We start from the raw sequence: 22,221 nt of genomic DNA on the forward strand, positions 1-22,221 counted from the left end.
TGCTCAGGCCCTGAGTCCAAGGCCCAGGACTGGCCAAAAAAAAAAAAAAAAAAAAAAAAAAAGAAGCAGACACAAGAATTCATGTAGAGGGGGCTGGGGATATAGCCTAGTGGCAAGAGTGCCTGCCTTGGATACACGAGGCCCTAGGTTCGATTCCCCAGCACCACATATACAGAAAACGGCCAGAAGTGGCGCTGTGGCTCAAGTGGCAGAGTGCTAGCCTTGAGCGGGAAGAAGCCAGGGACAGTGCTCAGGCCCTGAGTCCAAGGCCCAGGACTGGCCAAAAAAAAAAAAGAATTCATGTAGAAGAGATCCATCAGCTTGGAAAAAAGTGTATAGTCTCTCTGCCACTCCTGAAATCTCTTTACCTACACAGATTTAGATGAGGTATATATTTTATTGTTCAAGGGTGTACTTCACTTTTCTCTAAACCAAAGTACTAAAACTTACTATGTAATGTGAGCAGAGCCAGCTACTCTGTAGATCACTACTGACCAAATGTCTAATAAAAAAAATATCTGGGAAGAAAGATTGAGAATAAAACTGACTGAAAGTAACTAGTTGGTTGGGACTGCCAGCAGCTCTTTAACTGCTCCCTGATGATTTCAACAGGATAGTCAGTAGTAACTAGGTTAGTTCTGCCTCCTTTTGGACTAACAATACAGGTTTGCTACAAAACCAATTAATCCCTCAGAACAGGGATGAAACAGAAGAATTTGGAGGGGCTGGGAATATGGCCTAGTGGCAAGAGTGCTTGTGTCGTATGCATGAAGCCCTGGGTTCGATTCCCCAGTACCACATATATAGAAAATGGCCAGAAGTGGCGCTGTGGCTCAAGTGGTAGAGTGCTAGCCTTGAGCAAAAAGAAGCCAGGGTCAGTGCTCAGGCCCTGAGTCCAAGCCCAGGACTGGCAAAAAACAAAAACAAACAAACAAAAAAAAAACAAAACAGAAGAATTTGGAGTAAACATTTAAAATCTGATGTAAAGAAAATGCTATCATATAAACATCCTGTAAACATTTAATTGGACGGCAAAGAGTACCTCTGAAGCAACACTGCACATGCTACTGCTAAATCTTGGAAGCAACAGAGCTTCTCCTTAGCTCTCTACTTAGAGTTAGTAATAAAATAAAGCCAAACTCACTGTCCATTGATTAAAACAGAATGTAAGAGTTCTTGAGTTACTCTAAGTAATGGTCAAAACGTAGGGAAAACCACAGATTAAGAAAGCCATTGATTCATCTACGAGAATACGTCCAATTACTGTTTATATAAAGTACATGGAAGCTTGGTCCCAATAGCTTCTCAACAGTGGTGTATAACAGTCACCTTGTCTATGCAGAAAGTAGAGATCAGAAGGACCACAGTTCCAGGACAGTTTGTGAGGAAAAAAAACCCAAAAACCTTTAAGAAACTCCAGCTTGGGCTGGGAATATGGCCTAATGGCAAGAGTGTTTGCCTTGTATACATGAAGCCCTAGGTTTGATTCCTCAGCACCACATATATAGAAAAGGCCAGAAGTGGTGCTGTGGCTCAAGTTGGCAGAGTGCTAACCTTGAGCAAAAACAAAACCAGGGACAGTGCTCAGGCCCTGAGTTCAAGGCCCAGGACTGACAAAAACAAACAAACAAACAAATAAATAAAAGAAACTCCAGCTCAACAGAAAATGCTGGGCAGTTTTTTTTGTAGTTCATTGGAGATAAGGGTCTCACAGACTTTGCTGCCTGCCTGGCTTCAAACTACAATCCTCAGATCTTAGCCTCCTGAGTAGCTAGAATTATAAGCATGAGCCGTAGGCACCAGGCTCTTAGCACAAGGCTCATGAAAGATTTTTTTTTTTTTTTTTTTTTTTTTTTTGCCAGTCCTGGGGCTTGGACGCAGGGCCTGAGCACTGTCCCTGGCTTCTTGCTCAAGGCTAGCACTCTGCCACTTGAGCCACAGCGCCACTTCTGGCCATTTTCTGTATATGTGGTGCTGGGGAATCGAACCCAGGGCCTCATGTATACGAGGCAAGCACTCTTGCCACTAGGCCATATCCCCAGCCCCTCATGAAAGATTTTATCTACAGAGATTTGTTCTAAAAAATTCATTAAGGGAGAAAACTAGGGAGGGGTAACACTATTTAGAAAGAACTGTACTTATTAATCACATATGTAACTGTAATCTCTCTGTACCTTTATATAACCTTTACAATAAAAAAACAAAACTAGTAATCATTTAATAATTTTACAAAACAAAAAGGTATTATAACACATTATAAACATCTTATTATTAAAAATGCTAAAGAGTCTACTTTGTAGAAGAAACAGGAGTTTGTTTTTTTTCCTGCCCAGCTTAGCTATCTCTATTATTTAAAAGTGAAGTCAAAGTTAGCAGTTCATTTAAAAATCACATTTATCATCATCATCAAACCGCAGTGTTGGGGCTGAGAGTGTGGTTTAGTGGGAGGGTGCTTGCCTAACATGCAGGAAGCCCTGGGTTCGATTCCTCGGCACCACACAAAAAAAGCCACAAGTGGCACTGTGGCTCAAGTGGCAGAGTGCTAGTCTTGAGCAAAAGAAGCTCAAGGACAGTGCTCAGGTCCTGAGTTCAAGACCAAGGACTGTGAAAAGAAAACAAAAACCACAGTGTCATTTTTGTCTGTTGGCCACTATGTAAAATAAAAGTATTCGTTTCTGTTGCTTATACTTTTATAGCCTGAGGATCAAGGTTATGTTGTGCTTATTTAATATGTAGTTTTGAAACAGGACACTATCTAAAAATCATCCGCTAATATCTATGTTCTAATTACTAATTAAAGCATTTTTCACAAATGTGAATGACTACAAATTAATAGTTCTTTACTATCAATATAGAACTGCTCTGAAGACTTTGTTCATTGTTGGTGATTTTGTGGTGATTTATTTTGGTGTATGTGTGTTGTGTGTTGTGCATGTATATACCAGGGATTAAACTCTAGGCCTCAAAAGCACTATTCTATTGAGTGACATATCTAGCTCTGTATTCGAATTTTTAAAAATCTTCCTAGGTAAGGCAACTTGGATTAAAACCACTGCCATACAAAAGAGCTAAAGAGAGACTTCACAAGAGAAGATATAAAAATGGCAAAGAAACATATGAGGAAATGATCAACATCCCTGCTAGTAAAGGAAATGCAAATAAAAACAACCCTGAGATACCACCTCACCCCAGTTAGAATGGCCTATACTCTAAACTCAGGAAACAACAAATGCTGGAGGGGCTGTGGGGAAAGAGGAACCCTTCTCCATTGTTGGTGGGAGTGCAAATTAGTACAACCACTTTGGAGAACAGTATGGAGGTTTCTCAAAAAACTCAATATAGACCTACCCTATGACCCAGCCATACCACTCCTAGGCATCTACCCTAAACAGCAAACCCCAAGATATAAAAAAGGCATTTGTACTTCCATGTTTATCGCGGCACAATTCACAATAGCCAAAATATGGAAACAACCCAGATGCCCCTCCACAGACGAATGGATCCAAAAAATATGGTACTTATACACAATGGAATACTACATAGCGATTAGGAATGGTGAAATATTGTTGTTCACAGGGAAATGGTCAGAACTCAAACAAATAATGTTGAGCGAGACAAGCCTAGAACACAGAAAACAAAGGGGCATGATCTCCCTGATATATGACTGTTAACAAAGGGAGATGGAGAGACAGTAGAGACCAAGTCTGTGAATACTGTATATGTTCTTGACACATTGTATATTGTATATATGTCTACCTGACCTAGACAAGGGATAGAAAAACAGGACGTAAGATATCACAAGAAATGTACACACTGCCCTACTATGTAACTGTACCCTTTTTGCACAACACCTTGTAAAAAAAATTTATGTTCAATTAATAAACAAACAAACAAACAAAAACCATTGCCATAAATAACTTATTTAAAACTACACAATAATGTTAAAAGAACTTATAGATTAAAAAGTTTGTACTTACATTGAAACTTTCTAAGGTTGATTAATCCATGATCTCTTATAATTCTAGAACAAAAAGAATTTTACATTTAATGTCTTCCATGTGCAGCTTTTATTAGCCATACTAAAAACAATAAAATCACTCCTCACCAACTTCTGCATTCTGCAGGTCAGTAAATCATAAGCACAATCTTAGCCTCTCAAGTATCCCATACTGGGCTGGGGATATGGCCTAGTGGCAAGAGTGCCTGCCTCATATACATGAGGCCCTGGGTTCGATTCCTCAGCACCACATATACAGAAAATGGCCAGAAGTGGCGCTGTGGCTCAAGTGGCAGAGTGCTAGCCTTGAGCAAAAAGAAGCCAGGGACAGTGCTCAGGCCCTGAGTCCAAGCCCCAGGACTAGCCCCCCCCCCCCCCAAAAAAGTATCCCATACTTTCCCTGTCAAGCATAGCAGCTGGGTGAATGAATGAAATCAATTATCACTCACAAAAACACATGTCTGCCACTTAAGACGAAACAGAAGGGAATCTGTGTCTACAACATAAGATTAATCTATTCATCTTGACGAAATTGTAATTGCGAACAGTCACTGAAGGGAAACCATAAAAGGACACTACCACACATTCAACAATTATAACTGTATACTCATATAATACTTTGAAACTATTTGAAATAAATATATAGTGTTCATGATTAATGAAAGGGCATCACAAAATAGAAGACCTAATAACAACTTTAGCAACTGGATTCTGTAAGACTCTGTGGATCAAATTATTTTTATTTTGGGGGGGTGGTGGTAGGGTGGGTGCAGTCCTAGAGGTTGAACTCAGGGCCTGGGCTGTCCTTGAGCTTTTTTTTTTTTTAATTAAGTCTAGCATTCTACTTGAGCCACGCCTTCATTTCCATTTTCAGGTTTTTGGTAGTTATTTGGAGTGTTAGGGTTTCAGACTTTCCTGCCTGGGATGGCTTTGAACCTGGATCCTCAGATGTGAGCCTGTTGAGTAGTTAGGATTAAAGGTATGAGTGATCAGTGTCAGGTCTAATTATGTACTGTAAGTAAAGCCAAATTTAAGCCACTCAGGTCTGATTTATACCAGAGGTGCTCATGACTAGCAACAAAGCTGCAACACTGCATGGAAGCTCACTCCAGAGACGCAGGAGTAAGTTTGGTTTTTTTTTTTGCCAGTCCTGGGCCTTGGACTCAGGTCCTGAGCACCTTCCCTGGCTTCTTCCCGCTCAAGGCTAGCACTCTGCCACTTGAGCTACAGAGCCACTTCTGGCCATTTTCTATATGTGGTGCTGGGGAATCAAACTGAAGAGCTTCATGTGTAGGAGGCAAGCACTCTTGCCACTAGGCCATATTCCCAGCCCCAGGAGTAAGTTTTACTTTAGATCACACTCAGCCCCTCAAGAGTGCCTCCCAACAACCTTTGCTTTTTATTGCTGATACTGCTATGTCTATAGTTAGTAATATCACAATAATACACATGTTTACACTTATACTTACACTCATACCCTCTGCATACCTCTGCATGACCTGTTTCGGTGATTCAACGGAGGACTAAGGTTAATAATTTCTAAATCTGAGTATGTATGCATAGGTTATTTATAACATGTATCCATCCATCCATCTATCTGTCCACACACACAAACATACATACATGGTTTTATTTTCTTTTTAGCTTCTGGTTGAATGAATGAGACCAATTACTCAGGGTTTTCTCAACACTGAACTACATGTACCTCTAGCCTTCAAGTGTAGCTCAGGCATAGACCAGATCTACTGCAAAGGGATTATTATATATTTATATAACCAGTGTCCATGAAACTTAAAGTTTTCTTATATATATTTAAAAAAAAAAAGCTGGTCTCCAGTGGCTCACACCTGTAATCCTAGCCACTTAGGAGACTGAGATCTGACGACCTCAGATCCAGCCGAGGCAGAAAAGTCTGTGAGACTCGAATTAATGACTAAAAAGCTGTAAGTGGAGCTGTGGCTTAAGTGGTAGAGTGTGAGTCTTGAGCAAAAAAGCTCAGGGAGAGTACCCAGATCCTGAGTTTACCCAAGACCAGTATTAAAAAAAAAAAAAAGCAGTTAGAACAATAGCATAACTTAAGAATATTTTGAATTTATCTTGTTCTTTTTTTCCAAAGCTCTTAAAACAATTACAATAAAGAAAAAAAGCTGGGCTGGGAATGTGTTAGATTCCTCAGTACCACATACACAGAAAAGGCTGGAAATGGCACTGTGGCTCAAGTGGTAGAGTGCTAGCCTTGAAAGAATTTGAAAAGAGAAAAAATTGAAGTTCAAGGACGGTTAAGTATTCTCCCCCAAATCAGAAGATGATCTATAAAGGCAGTGTTGCCATGGACTGACTACATGCAATCAATACAGTACTCCAAAGTTCAAAGAAGGCAGGATGATTTTCTGTACTTACTTTTTTCGTCTTTGTCTTTCCTTTAGCCTGGAATGATAGATATCTACCACAGCCATCTTCAGAGCTACAAATACATTCATTTATATAAATAAATTAAAATAATAAAAATATTTAAAAATGTATTACCCAAACTAAATCTCAAATTAATATCTGCTCCAATTCCACATTTGCCAATCTAGGAAATGTTTCTTCTAATGGAAATAAAAACACCCTAGCATATTGGTCTTTTTGGTATTAGGGTTTGAACTCAGGGCCTCTCAATTACTAGACTGGCATTTCTACCATTCTACCATTCTACCATCTCCAATGCTGCTTTCTGATAGTTATTTGGAGATGGAATCTAGCAAACTTTTCTGTTTGGTCTGGCCTTAATTGGTAATCCTTCAGATCTCAGACTCCTAACTAGCGAGAATTAAAGGTATGAGCCGCAAGTGACCAGCTCCTGATTTCTTTATCAGTAAATTGTAATGAAGTTATTTCTCATCTATCTATCTATCTATCTATCTATCTATCTATCTATCTATCTATCTATCTATTTCATTAATTTGTAGATTACAATGTCAACTTTATTCTAAATACCTTTTTTGACTTGTTAAATACTACATAGAGTGAAGGCTGGAACTTTTAATACATGGGCTAGAAATCCTATCTATTAAGAGTAGTCACAAAATAATTTTTCTTTTATTGATGTTCGAGATGGAACCCAAGGCCTCAAGCATGCTAGGAAAGTGCTCTTCCACTGAGTTACACTCTGAACTAAAAAATAAACATTGCTGTAACTATACAGGAGTAATCTCAATCTCAAGAAATGGTGTCACAAGACTAACATGCACCAGAAACAATTTTTCACAGTAGCATTTTCATGTTTAGAGTGCAGAATTTTATTTGTTTTGCTTTTGTTGCCAGTCCTGGGGCGTGGACTCAGGGCCTGAGCGCTGTCCCTGGCTTCTTTTTGCTCAAGGCTAGCACTCTGCCACTTGAGCCACAGCGCCTCTTCTGGCTTTTTCTACATATGTGGTGCTGAGGAATCGAACCCAGGGCTTCATGTATACGAGGCGAGCACTTTACCACTAGGCCAAATTCCCAGCCCCTAGAACGCAGAATTTTGTATTCTGTAATGATAAGATTTATTAAGAAGCCTATGTAAAAGCCATGCCCTTTCCTAGTTTTAGTCTCTTGTAAAACAAGGAGAAAACTGAGTCAGTAGATAAGAAAAGTTTTAATCAATGTGGTAGTTCATAGATGTATCTTTGCTTACTATTCTTTTATCCAACTTTGGAGTTCTTAAAGATCCAGCTCTATTTCTCTTTTCATTCCTCACCTCATTCCTATAAATACATCCATATCTAGGGTTCAAACCACCATCTGAAACTGAGATATACAGCCTAAGCTCTAGGTGCTATTGGATATCTCTACTCACAGAGCCTTCTTATATCCCACCTCTTTTCCTATCCTCTTTTACCTTGGTTAACAGCATCATAGTTACACTAGTCCAAAACAGAAATCAACCAGAATTTTTCTGAGCTTTACCTAACACTTAATGCCTCTCAAATTCATCTTTTTATCTCTAATCCCATTCCTTAGCCCAAGTATCCTGAAGCAACCTTCAAGTAGCTTGAAGCAACCTAGTAAGAGAACCACCATTATATTTACTGACTCCATTTCTGCCAAATGGACCCACATTACCCTTCCAAATGGTGCCAGAGTAATATTTTACAACACAATCTGATTGAATAATTCCTATGCTTATAACTTTTCATCAACTTCCCATCTACTTACAGGAGTTCAAACTCTTACACATAAAAAAGGCCTTTTATTGCCTTGATTCTGCCTACCTTTCCAGTGTTTCCTACCCCTTCCTCATAGGCCTTATATGTGGTGCACACAAAACCACCAGCTCAAGATCACACAGCTGCTAGGTAAATATCAGGAATCTTGGTTCCAGAACTGTGAGTAGGAAAAACAGTGAAACTATCCAACATGTTTATTGTTAGTGGATTTACTTCCCTTGTAAGTACTAGATGCTAAATCTACCTTCACTGAAAATGAAATATGTTTAGAAAAAAACAAGAACAAGGCTGGAAATATGGCCTAGTGGTAAAGTGCTTGCCTCCTATATATGGAGCCCTGGGTTTGATTCCTCAGCACCACATATATAGAAAAAAGGTGGAGGTGGCGCTGTGGCTCAAGTGGTAGAGTACTAGCCTTGAGTAAAAAGAAGCCAGGAAACAGGACGTAAGATATCACAAGAAATGTACACACTGCCCTACTATGTAACTGTACCCTTTTTGCACAACACCTTGTCAAAAAATTTGTGTTCAATTAAGAAACAAATAAATAAAAAAAAGATTGAAAAAAAAAAAAAAGAAGCCAGGGACAGTGCTCAGGCCCTGAGTTCAAGCCCCAGGACTGGCAAAAAAAAAAAAAAAAAAAAAAAAGAACAAGGAAATCAAAGACAAAAATCTCAGAAGCAAAAATCCCTATGGATGCTTATAATTATAAGACCTCTAGGGTTAAGTAATGAAGTTGAATTATTGGTAACGATAGAAGAAACTATGAGTAAGGCATAATTTAACAATATGTTGCTTTTGCTTTTGTTTGCTAGTTGTAGGGTGTGAACTCAGGGTCTGAGTGCTGTCCCTGAGCTTTCTCACTCAAGGCTAGCCCTGTACCATTCTGAGCCACAGTGCCAGTTCAGGTTTTCTAGTGGTTAATAGGAGATGAGTCTCACAACTTTCCTGCTAGAGTGATCCTCAGGTCTCAGCCTCCTGAGTAGCTAAGACTATAGTCATGAGCCATCAGTGCCCAGCTTAGCACTATGTTACATTAACTCATTCATCTATGGATTTTGTAAGCATTTAACAATTTCACTAGATTCTGGGACTATTTTAATAACTAGTCTCCTTAAGCTTTGGATAAATTAAAAGTTTGTTGTTTTTCATTTGTTTTCATTGTTCAAAGAAGGCATAACATATTGACCTGTCACTGCCATTTGAAAAATTACATGAGTCAAATATAAGTAGTCAAAAAATAACTAGTTAAATGGTAGGTAATATTATTTCTAAAAATATTCAGCCTGGAGCTGGGAATATGGCTTGGAGGTAGAGTGCTTGCCTTGCATGCATGAAGCCCTGGGTTTGATTCCTCAGCACCACATAAACAGAAAAAGCCAGAAGTGGCATTGTAGCTCAAGAGGTAGGGTGCTAGCCTTGTTTGTTTTTGTTGCCAGTCCTGGGGCGTGGACTCAGGGCCTTAGCACTGTCCCTGGCTTCTTTTTGCTCAAGGCTAGCACTCTACCACTGGAGCCACTGCGCCACTTCTGGCTTTTATCTATATATGTGGTGCTGAGGAATTGAACCCAGGGCTTCATGTATACGGGGTGAGCACTCTACCACTACGCCATAATCCCAGCCCTGAGTGTTAGCCTTGAGCAAAAAGAAGCCAGGGATAGGGGCTGGGGATATGGCCTAGTGGCAAGAGAGCTTGCCTCGTATACATGAGGCCCTGGGTTCAATTCCCCAGCACCACATATACAGAAAACGGCCAGAAGTGGCTCTGTGGCTCGAGTGGCAGAGTGCTAGCCTTGAGCAAAAAGAAGCCAGGGACAGTGCTCAGGCCCTGAGTCCAAGCCCCAGAACTGGCCAAAAACAAAAACAAAAAAACAAAAAAAAACAAGAAGCCAGAGATAGTGCTCAGATCCTGAGTCCAAGCCCCAGAACTGGCAAAAAAAAAACAACAACAAAACCAAAAAGCCCCCAAAACATAACAGCCTGTGTAGCAAAGAATTTGGCTATATGTAAGAATAACATCTTTCAAGATAGTAAGCTTCATCCCAAATCAATCAAAAGCCTGGGGGTGGGGGAGCAGAATTGAGAAGGGGGGAAGGTGGGAGAAAAATGAGGGAGAAGGTAATAAGTTGGATAAGAAATGTACTCACTGCCTTACATATGAAACTGTAACTCTTCTGTACATCACTTCGACAATAAATAAATAAATTTTTTAAAAAGCCTCTGGAATGCCAGTAATTCAAAGAACAATGTGATTTCATCCTCATCCAAGAATACCACATCCAAGTTCGAGTTTAGCCCAGGGCAGGGGTGGGAGGGAGCCATGTTTTATTATAGTAAATATTTAACCTTTGTTTTCCAACAAAACATTATTTGGCACAATAAGTCAGATCTGCTCTAGCGAGAACCCCAGCTGCCTTGCCCAGCAAGTAGTCATTGAGGTATGGTACCTCCATGGAACACTTTTGCTGGAACTAGACTTTAGGGTAGAGAGGGGAAAATGTGTGACCAATCATGTAAGAAAGCAGAATATAATGGATCATAAGATGCCCAACTTTACTTTTCAGTATATGAAAGCTGTTAGCATTTCCCTAGCCTCAGGTCCTCAGCTCCTCCCACTAGCCCCAGATCCACCCATACCTAATGAGCCACTCCTACTCACTACCTACCTACTTCCCCTTTACCCCCAGAGAGAGAAGCTGCCACCTGGATAAGGTACAGACGCCATGTAGCTCCCTCTCTTGTGGGAACTATGGCCCCACTAATAAACCTCCTTATGAACCTTCTTCTCCTGCCTGTGATTATCTATGCATGGTCCTCTGGGATGGCTGGGACCTATGCTTTCAAAAGCAAATGAAAGTTGTTGGGCTATGTACAATCCCAAAGCACTGTCAATTCCAGATATTCCAGAGTAACCCATTACTGTGTATCTTGCTGGGATCTACTCTTAGGATACTGTTAGATCAGATGGTTCAAAATAAAAATCTTACATAGTGGGCTATGAAGAGATGTAGCTTCAATCACTGAGAGTTATCCAGGCTCTCTGATGGTCTGAGATCAAAACAAAACAAAACAAAACAGCAAGAAACTAAATCTTAGCTACCTAATCTTTAGAGATGATAGAATGCAATATTTTCTGAAGTCTAATTTTTTTTTTTTTTTTGCCAGTCCTGGGGCTTGGACTCTGGGCCTGAGCACTGTCCCTGGCTTCATTTTGCTCAAGGCTAGCACTTTGCCACCTGAGCCACAGCGCCACTTCTGGTTGTTTCCTGTATATGTAGTGCTGGGGAACTGAACCCAGGGCTTCATGTATATGAGGTAAGCACTCTTGCCACTCGGCCATATTCCCAGCCCCCTGAAGTCTAAATATTTTTGAAAATTAACTACCAGCCAGGCACTGGTGGCACTCATGCCTATAATCCTAGCTATGCAGGAGGAGGCTGAGATCTGAGGATTGCAGCTGGAAGGCAGCCCAGCCAGGAAAGTCTGTAAAACTTTTATCTCCAATTAACCACCAAAAACCCAGAAATGGAGCTGTGGTTCAAGTTGTGAAGTCCTAAAAAAAAGTTCAGGGACAGCAGCACCCAGGCCCTGAGTTCAGGCCACAGGACTAGCAGAAAGAAAAAAAGAAGGAAAAAAAATTAAAAAGCTTAATTCCTAACAGTTCAAAGCAGGAAGGAAACAAATATAATCATAACAAATATACTGACATTTTTCTCATGTTTTAGGCTATGTCTTAGATTATCTAGCTACCCATTAAGATAAATTAAATAGAAAAGAAATGTCTTGAAGAGCCAGTGAAAATTAGTACTAATTCTGACAAAATATTTCTGTAATTTTTGTCAGATACTAAATTTACCATTTTGTTTTTGGAACTTTGTGTGGGAATGGCTTAATTTTTAAAAAAACTGAAGAGACTGTATTTCCAAAATTATCAACAAATAGTGCCAGTGGTTCTACTGGCTCATCATTTCAGTAGTTTAATCTTAAAAGAAAACCAAAAACAATGGGTTGGGGATATGGCCTAGTGGCAAGAGTGCTTGCCTCGTATACATGAGGCCCTGGGTTCGATTCCCCAGCACCACATATACAGAAAATGGCCAAAAGTGGCACTGTGGCTCAAGTGGCAGAGTGCTAGCCTTGAGCAAGAAGAAGCCAGGGACAGTGCTCAGGCCCTGAGTCCAAGCCCAGGACTGGCCAAAAAAAAAAAAAAAAGAAAACCAAAAACAAGTGTAAGATCTGGGGTTCTCCTAAAGAACAGCTGATTTTTCTCATATATTTTCTTTACAAAGCACACTCAAGTAGCAGCAACTGATTATAACTGGATGATTAACCCAGGAAAAACAAAAATACAGCAAATAGAATAGAAATGAGAAAGCAGACACTGCAAGAATGAGAACCATCAGTTCACATTCTACTTGAAGCTACTGGAAGCTTCAATACAAGCTAGCAAACAAAGAACAAGAGATCATTACATGTGAACCAACCAAAACCACCCATCATCTATCCACTGATACGAAGCCTCTGAAATCCCAGCATTGAGGGAAGAACAGTCTCCCTATGATTACACTGAGGACTGATAGAGTTTCCAAACTGCTGCCTTAAAATATTTCAAGAAGTGGGCAGAAGACAGAGGCAGCGCCTCCCACTGCAATGTATTTCTATCATTGTTCAAAATAGCTTGCAACATGTTTCTGTTTTCTTGACAGAAGGCACTTACTGCTTGCTTGGCAAGAAAATCAACTCAGAGTTTAACTTCAGGGAGGCCAATCAAAATCCTCACTGCAACAGCACAAGCATCAGGTATTCCTCAGAAGCAAGGCTTTTAAGACATTTCCCCTGCTAAGCTTCTGGCTTGGCTAAGCTGCATACCAATAATTCTATGAAGGAAAAACAAACTATGTGACCAATAAAGTTAGTAAGTAGGAATCCTTGGGCAAATTACTTCTTTTACATTTCTCTGAAGTACAATGGGAAAATATCTTTCTCTTAGTTGCAAAAAAGTAGCGAAGCCATAGAAGGTAACATGAAACCTCACAAAAAATAAACAGTAAGAAAAATTCAGGGATATAAAGAATGAGTATTATGTGGTATTAAAAATGAACTCTGAGGATTGCTCTGACACTTGCTAGTTACATCTTTGAAGCAAGTTACTTGACCTTTTCAAGCTTCAATTACCTCATCTATAACATGGAAATAGTAACATTCAACTCATAAGGTTTTATGAGGGTTAAATGACTTCAAAGAGCTGGGCGTTGTGGCACATGCTTGGAATCACACTTATGAGGCTGAAGTAGGAGGATCATCATTCTGAGGCCAGCTTAGGTTACAAAGACGCTGTCCTATGAATAAAACAGCTTTATTTTTATTATTTCTTCTTTTTTGTTGGTCATGGGGCTTGAGCTCTGGGCCTGGGAGCTGTCCCTTAGCTCTTCAGCTCAAGGCTAGCATTCTACCACTTGAGCCATAGCACCACTTCTCGTTTTCTGATGGTTAATTGGAGATAAGAGTCTCATGGACTTCCTGCCTGGGATGGCTTTGAACTTTGGTCCTTCAGATCACAGTCTCTTGAGTACCTTGGATTACAGGAGTGAGCTACCAGTGTCTGGCCATAAAAGCTTTATCAGTATAAAATGAAGGTCACTATCAGTAGGTAAATGCACACGAAGACCAAGTTGGACCTCTATCTACTAATTGTTAAAGATTTTAAAAGCTAATATTATCTGAAGATAACAGTGGGGGGAGGAGTCCACATCTATCAGAGAAACTTTGCTGAAACTAGCTTCCCAAATAGAGGAAACACAGATCGTACTAAAGTATAATGCTCAGAATTGCTGAAAACACAGACTTGGCACACAGGAGTTCATAATGCCTCTAGCTCATATCACTGTGGAACAGGCAATGACTAGATGGATGGTGCATCTTGAATTATAGAAACTTAGAGAAAGAGTCCACAAACTTAAAAGGTTTTAATAATTGACAGGAGACAGGAAAAGAGATGTAAGCCAAAGCTTTGGACATCTGCACGGAGATCTCATAATGTACCATGAGGCAGGGGAGTGAGTTCCAAGTTATGAATCTTCTACATCTTTCTTTCAGAACCAATAATTCTGTATATTAATAAAATAGAAGTTGCTATTCAGGATTCCTTATCGATTTCATAACTTCACTGTTCCTGGGTTTTTTTCTTTTCTCTGCATAATTCACAGTGCCTTTTCTAAGCCCATTTTGAAAAGTCTGGTACAACTGGAATGTAACTCATTACACTTCATTATATCCAATGCATCTATAATGGGCCATGCAAGCCAGTTTTATTAGAAAAATTCCATAAATCAATGTAAGCCTTTGGGTAGAGCAAAGAAAAGGCTTGATGGCATCAGCTGATATTCCTTCTAGTAGTTATAAATGAGAAATATAAAAAGAATGTTGTAAATGTTCAGTAATAATAAGAGTATAATGGTATGAAATGTTAATAACAGCAATCTGAATTGTGTACCATCATTCATTGGAGACATTTATACTCTGACTAATCAGGATCACCCATTCTTTACCGGTAAGGTATGTAAAGAAATAGCAAGCAAGATTCCAAGGACTTGCCCAAGATGATGATGACTCAGAAGCAAGCCTAGGATTAAATCAATGCCCTAATTTCCACCAAATCTGTGCCTTCCTCTGTGTTCCAGGTGTGCTTAAAAGCTTCTTCTCATCCTACCTGAGTCTACCTGGTTTTCTAGAACCATTCATGGGGTGGTTTGGGAGAGTCTACTCAGGACAGTATACCCAGACATGAGTCATGCTGTCAGTGGAGCTACTCTTAAAAGCTCAGAACTATAAAGCATCTCTATGGCACTGCCTACAAAAGAATCCTTCTGGCCTCCAATATTTGTAAATCTCTTAAAAATATCGTCTCCTTGGGGTTGGTAATATGGCCTAGTGGCAAAAGTGCTCGCCTCGTATACATGAAGCCCTGGGTTCAATTCCTCAACACCACATATATAGAATAGGCCAGAAGTGGTGCTGTGGCTCAAGTGACAGAGTGCTAGCCTTGAGCAAAAAGAAGCCAGGAACAGTGATCAAGCCCTGAGTCTAAGCCCCAGGACTGGCAAAAAAAAAAAAAAAAAAAAAAAAAAAAAAAAAAAAAAAATTAAATGAAAAATGTTATCTCCTCAGAAGTACCTTAGGGTTGGGGAGGTGGCTCAATAGTAAGAGTATATGAGAAGACTTAGGTTCAATCCTCAGTGAAAACAAGCTACTACCTATGTCTCCCAAAGCAGCTGCGTTGGGAGCAATTTTGTGGTTTTGGGGTTGTTTTATTTGAGTACTGAGAGGATCAACTGCAGGGCCTTGCCCTATGCAAGGCAAGCAAACTATACTAAACACATCCCTGACCCTATCACCAAGATCTCCTACAGTATTGGGCTGGGGGGAAATGATCATTTAGTCTTAAAAAGTTACTTATGTATGAGAATCTGATGCTTCAGCTCTAGTTCAAATGAAAATCAGTGATGTACAAGGTTCTATGTAGAAACTGCAGGAAAAGGTACATAACTAACATCTTATAAGTTTGAAGAGTGAACTAAACAAAAACTTACTTATCAGTCAACTGCTTGTGATTTTTAGTTTTGTCTCCATTCACTTATAGAAAGAACCACAAATGCATCTGAAGAAATTACAAATATTGCTGGGAGCCCATGGCTCACTATCTCCTAGCTACTGAGGAGGCTGAGATCTGAGGATCCAGGTTTGAAGCCAGCCTGGACAAGAAAGTCTGTGAGTCTTATCTCCAACAAACTAACAAAAAAGCCAGAAGGGGCTAGGAATATGGTTTAGTGGTAAAGTGCTTGTCTCATATACATGAAGCCCTGGGTTTGATTCCCCAGCACCACATATATATAGAAAAAGCCAGAAGTCGCGCTGTGGCTCAAGTGAAAGAGTACTAGCCTTGAGCAAAAAGAAGCCAGGGAGATTGCTCAGGCCCTGAGTTCAAGCCCCAGGAACGACAACAAAAACAAAACCAAACAAACAAAAAAGACAGAAGTAGAGAAGTGGCTCAAGTGATAGAACACTAGACTTGAGCAAAAAAAGCTTAGAGAAAGTGCCCAGGTTCTGATTTCAAGCCCCAGGAAAGGCACACACTTCCAGGTTTTTCTGTTTATGTGGTACTGAGGAATCAAACCCTGGGCTTCATGCATGGTAGGCAAGAACTCTACCACTAGCCACGTTCCTAGTCCTTCATTTTTTTTTTTTTTTGCCAGTCCTGGGCCTTGGACTCAGGGCCTGAGCACTGTCCCTGGCTTCTTTTTGTTCAAGGCTAGCACACTGCCACTTGAGCCACAGCACCACTTCTGGCCAGCACTCTTGCCACTAGGCCATATTCCCAGCCCCACTTCTTTTTGCTCAAGGCTAGCACTTTGCCACTTGAGCCACAGCGCCACTTCTGGCAGTTTTCTGTATATGTGGTGGCCACTAGGCCATATCCCCAGCCCCCAGTCCTTCATTTTTAACAGTATCTAAAAGGATGATATTTATGAAGCTCCTTTTTATTTAGCATATTACAACCTAGTGTTTTGGTTAGAAGGATATAAGCCAGGAAACACTACCATTTTAACAAAAGTTGGCATATATGTAGGTCGATACTAGATGGCAATCTGCATATTACCTTACAGAGAGTAATAGAAGAGAGAAAAGACCATATGAGTCACAGGAGTTTGAAGAGATTGACATGTAAGACTGAACAAACTCAATGGATCTAGTGAAAGCTAAAGTAGTTTGCTTTCAAGCTTTCCTCTTTATAGTTCAATCTGCGTCACTTTGACTTTCCTAAAGTTGTGTGGGAGAAAAGAAGAGGAATGAAATTCTGCTTTAAAAATATGTAAAAAATTCTGCTGTGAATCCGTCTGGACCTGGGCTTTTCTTGGATGGGAGATCACTTATTGCCATTTCTATTTCAATACTGGATATAGGTCTGTTTAGAAGGTTTAAATCTTCATGGTTGAGTTTGGGGATATGGATTTTTTCTAGGAAATCATCCTTTCTTCCAAGTTCTCGAATTTGTTGGCATAAAAGTTTGCAAAATAGTCCCTTATTATGTTCTGAATTTTGGTTGTTTCTGTGGTGATGTTACCTGTTTCATCTCTTATCTTGTTTATTTGAGTGTGCTGCCTTCGTTTTTTGGTCAGGTTTGCCAGGGGTCTATCTTGTTGATTTTTTCAAAGAACCAACTCTTTGTTTTGTTGATTCTTTTGATTTTTTTTGTCTCTAATTGATTTAATTCTGATTTGATTTTAATTATTTGCTTCCGTCTACTGACTTGGGGTTTGGCTTGTTGTTCTCTTTCAAGGAAATTAAGGTGCTTCCTTAAATTATTGCATTGCTGTTTCTCCAGTTTGTTGGTGTATGCATTCAGAGATATAAATTTTCTTCTGAGTACTGCCTTTGCTGTGTCCCAAAGGAGCTGGTACTTTGTGTCCTCATCTTGGTTGAATTCCATAAACATCTGAATTTCTGTTTTAATTTCTTCAGTGACCCACTGATGTTTCAGCAGTGTGTTGTTTAGTTTCCATGAATTGTAGGATTTTCTGTGGTGGCTGTTTGAGTTGAGCTCTAATTTTATTCTATTGTGGTCTGAGAGAATGCAGGGAATGGTTTTGATACTTCTGAATTTGTACAGATTTTCTTTGTGCCCTAAGATGTGATCTATTGTGGAGAATGTTCCATGTGCCGCTGAGAAGAATGTGTATTCTGTTGTTGTTGGGTGGACCAATGGAACAGAATTGAAGACCCAGAAATGAACCCACAGAACTACACCTACCTAATCTTTGATAAAGGAGATAAAACAATAGTTTGGAAGAAAGATAGCCTCTTTAACAAATGGTGCTAGCAAAACTGGTACAACACATGCAACAAACTTAAACTAGATCCTTATATATCACCCTGCACGGAAATCAATTCCAAATGGATCAAAGACCTCGAAATCAAAACAGACACCCTGAAAACACTAAAGGAAGGAGTAGGAGAAACACTTGGGCTTGGCGCAGGACGGAACTTCCTTAACAAAGACCCAGAAAGGCTACAAAGCAAAGAAAGGTTGGACAAATGGGACTGCATCAAACTGCAGAGCTTCTGCAGGGCAAAGGACATAGCTCGCAAGATAAACAGAAAGCCCACAGATTGGGAGAAGATCTTTACTGGCCATTCAATGGACAAAGGCCTCATATCTAAAATATATGCAGAACTAAAAAAATCACCTTCCTCCAAAACAAAACCGCAAAGAACCAATAGCCCCCTCATCAAGTGGGCTAATGACTTAAAAAGAAACTTCTCTGATGAGGAAATGAGAATGGCCAGGAGACATATGAAAAAGTGCTCTACATCACTGGCCATAAAAGAAATGCAAATCAAAACAACATTGAGATTCCATCTCACCCCAGTAAGAATGTCTATATCAAGAAAACTAACAATAACAATTGTTGGAGGGGATGTGGCCAAATGGGAACCCTACTTCATTGCTGGTGGGAATGTAAACTGGTTCAGCCACTCTGGCAAGTGGTATGGAGATTCCTCAGAAGGCTAAACATAGAACTCCCCTATGACCCAGCAGCCCTACTTTTGGGTATCTATCCAAAACACCACAAACAAAATCACACTAAAGCCACCAGCACAACAATGTTCATCGCAGTACAATTTGTCATAGCTACAATCTGGAACCAACCCAGATGCCCCTCAGTAGATGAATGGATCAGGAAAATGTGGTACATATACACAATGGAATTTTATGCCTCTATCAGAAAGAATGACATTGCCCCATTTGTAAGGAAATGGAAGGACTTGGAAAAAGTTACACTAAGTGAAGTGAGTCAGACCCAAAGAGACATGGACTCTATGGTATCCCTTATAGGGAATAATTAGCACAGGTTTAGGCAAGTCACAACAGAGGATCACAAGAGCCCAATAGCTATACCCTTATGAACACATAAGATGATACTAAGTGAAATGAACTCCATGTTATGGAAACGAGTGTTATATCACAGTTCTAACTACTTTCAACGTGCCATGTGTAACTGTAGCTTCTATTGTTGATGATCTTCTTCTATCACCCTCCTGTGGTTGTACCTACACTACCTCTGTATCTTATCTGAGTATATTGGAAACCGTGTATACTGGTATTAGAACTAGGAAATTGAAAGGGAATACCAAAATCGAGAGACACAGGGTTAAAAAAAAAGACAAACGGGGCTGGGGATATGGCCTAGTGGCAAGAGTGCTTGCCTCGCATACATGAGGCCCTGGGTTCAATTCCCCAGCACCACATATACAGAAAACAGCCAGAAGTGGTGCTGTGGCTCAAGTGGCAGAGTGCTAGCCTTGAGCAAAAAAGAAGCCAGGGACAGTGCTCAGGCCCCAAGTCCAAGCCCCAGAACTGGCCAAAAAAAAAAAAAAGACAAACAACTACAAAAGCAATACTTGCAAAACTGTTTGGTGTAAATGAACTGAACAACTCATGGGGCGGGGGAAAGAGAAAGGGGGAGGGGGATGAGGGACGAGGTAACAAACAGTACAAGAAATGTATACGAGGCAAGCTCTCTTTTTTTTTTGGCCAGTCCTGGGCCTTGGACTCAGGGCCTGAGCACTGTCCCTGGCTTCCTTTTGCTCAAGGCTAGCACTCTGCCACTTGAGCCACAGTGCCACTTCTGGCCGTTTTCTGTATATGTGGTGTTGGGGAATCGAACCCAGAACCTCATGTATACGAGGCAGCCCACAAACAGTACAAGAAATGTATCCAATGCCTAATGTATGAAACTGTAACCTCCCTGTAATTCAGTTTGATAATAAATACACAAAAAAATATGTAGAAAAAAATACTCAAGGTAAAAATTTTAAAGACTCCTTTCATGGCCAGGTCAACAAATATCCAGGAGCTCTTATATAGAAAGAATACCAATTAACATAACACGTTAATTGGTTGATTTATAACTCAACAGGTATTCTTGTCATTCCTGCCTGGGATGTAGATTTAAGAGAAGTAATAAAATAAAATAAAATAAAATGTTTTCCCCCCCACCAGTCCTGGGGCTTGAACTCAGGGCCTGAGCATTGTCCCTGGCTCCTTTTTTGTTCAAAGCTAGCACTCTACCACTTGAGCCGCAGTGCCACTTCTGGCTTTTTCTATATATGTGGTGCTGAGGAATCAAACTCAGGGCCTACCACTAGGCCACATTCCCAACCCCAATAAAATGCTTTTTGAATAATATAGATTCCAGGGCTGGGGATATGGCCTAGTGGCAAGAGTGCTTGCCTCATATACATGAGGCCCTGGGTTCAATTCCCCAGCACCACATATACAGAAAATGGCCAGAAGTGGCGCTGTGGCTCAAGTGGCAGAGTGCTAGCCTTGAGCAAAAAGAAGCCAGGGAGAGTCCTCAGGCCCTGAGTCCAAGCCCAGGACTGGCCAAAAATTAAAAAAATAAAAATAAAAATAAATAATATAGATTCCAATAAGGCACTCTAATGATCTACTGTACCACATTCGACTCTGAACTCAAAGAAAAGATGGAGAATTATTTTATGTATGAAGTTTCCTAAAAATCTAAAATAAGGGAATAACAGGCTCAATGAAAGTCTACCTTTATTTTTTTCTGGTGCCAGGGACTGAACCTAGAACCACACAAATACTAGGCTACTCATCAGCCCTGACTATCTACTTTCAACAACATTCATGGGGGCTTAAATTATAATACAGAGTTCATTTACAATTAGTATTCAAATCAGGTGACTACTTAGTACCCTAGCTACTAGGAAATCTGAGATTGAGAGAATACTCATTCAAAGTCAGCCTGGGCAAAAAGTTCATGAGACCTTCTCTTCTTAACAAAGAACTGGGCCCAGTGGTCAGAGCTTTTTATCCTAGCTATGACAGGAAGTCTAAAATGACAGATTGAGACCCAGGTGCATGCCTGGGAAGGACATGCACCTATCTCAAAAATTGCAAGTGCAAAAGAAGGCTAGAGGCATGACACAGTAGTGATAGTGCCTGTCTGGCAAGTCATGAAGTCCTACACTCAGGACAAAAAAAAAAAAAATCAGAAGTGCTAAATATTTAGCAGTTCTAAGAGGCATGCCTACAATCACAGTATTCAGGAGGCTGAGTTAGGAGGAGGAGGATTTCAAGGCCAACCCGGGCTATGCAGTGAGACCCTCTCAAAACCAGTTTTTTGGTTTTTTTTTTTTTTTGGCCAGTCCTGGGCCTTGGACTCAGGGCCTGAGCACTGTCCCTGGCTTCTTTTCGCTCAAAGCTAGCACTCTGCCATTTGAGCCACAGCGCCACTTCTGGCCATTTTCTATATATGTGGTGCTGGGGAATCGAACCCAGGGCTTCATGTATAGGAGGCAAGCGCTCTTGCCACTAGGCCATATTCCCAGCCCCTCAAAATCAGTTTTGAGAACAAGAAATTTTAAGTAACAAATTACAGTGAACATTTGATATCAGTCATTGTTACTGAACTCTCAACGTTTTTACACTAGTTCCCTTCCTCCTAATTAGGCAAGTAAGGCCCACTTAACCAATTACTTCAGTGTTGGGTTATTTCAGTGAAAAGAATTATGATTCAGCTCAAGGGATGGAATATTTCCAACTGTTATGTAGTCTATATTCTAACCACCATCATAAATTGTTATTCAATGTGACCAAAATCTAACCACAGGGTAAAGTTCAATAACATAACTGCTAGATTATGTCTTCTTCTTTTTTTTTTGGTGGTGCTAGGGATTGAATCTAGGACATCTAGCATTCTAGACAAGCACTCTACCACTGAAACGTACTTCAGCCCAATCACTAGGTTCTTTCTATATTGCATTAGGGCAGGAGACCTGTTTTTCGTCATCTTTATATTGCTAGCATCCAACATAGTGTCATCGCATATTTTAACTCATTAATTTGACAAAATAAAGTTACCATGTAAAATGTCTGAGTCATCTTCAACAAAATCAATGTCTCTCAAGTCCCACTCTGCATAATTGTCGAACTCCTGTTAAGAAAAA

The 22,221-nt window shown here is 40.2% G+C and overlaps 1 protein-coding gene across 3 annotated transcripts in view; it reads right to left on the bottom strand.

Moving 5' to 3' along the window:
• Positions 1-22,221, bottom strand: part of Tada2a (transcriptional adaptor 2A) — a 70,109-nt gene that overhangs the window by 15,124 nt on the left and 32,764 nt on the right. For all 3 annotated transcript variants that reach the window (XM_048365714.1, XM_048365713.1, XM_048365715.1), the window contains 3 exons: positions 22,136-22,208; positions 6,398-6,461; positions 3,978-4,021 (listed from right to left, as the gene is read on the bottom strand). In XM_048365714.1, coding sequence (XP_048221671.1) covers positions 3,978-4,021; positions 6,398-6,461; positions 22,136-22,208 — 181 coding nt within the window. The remainder of the gene's footprint in view (positions 1-3,977; positions 4,022-6,397; positions 6,462-22,135; positions 22,209-22,221) is intronic.

The sequence above is a fragment of the Perognathus longimembris genome, chromosome 17, assembly GCF_023159225.1.
Source record: "Perognathus longimembris pacificus isolate PPM17 chromosome 17, ASM2315922v1, whole genome shotgun sequence".
NCBI classification, from domain to species: Eukaryota; Metazoa; Chordata; class Mammalia; order Rodentia; family Heteromyidae; genus Perognathus; species Perognathus longimembris.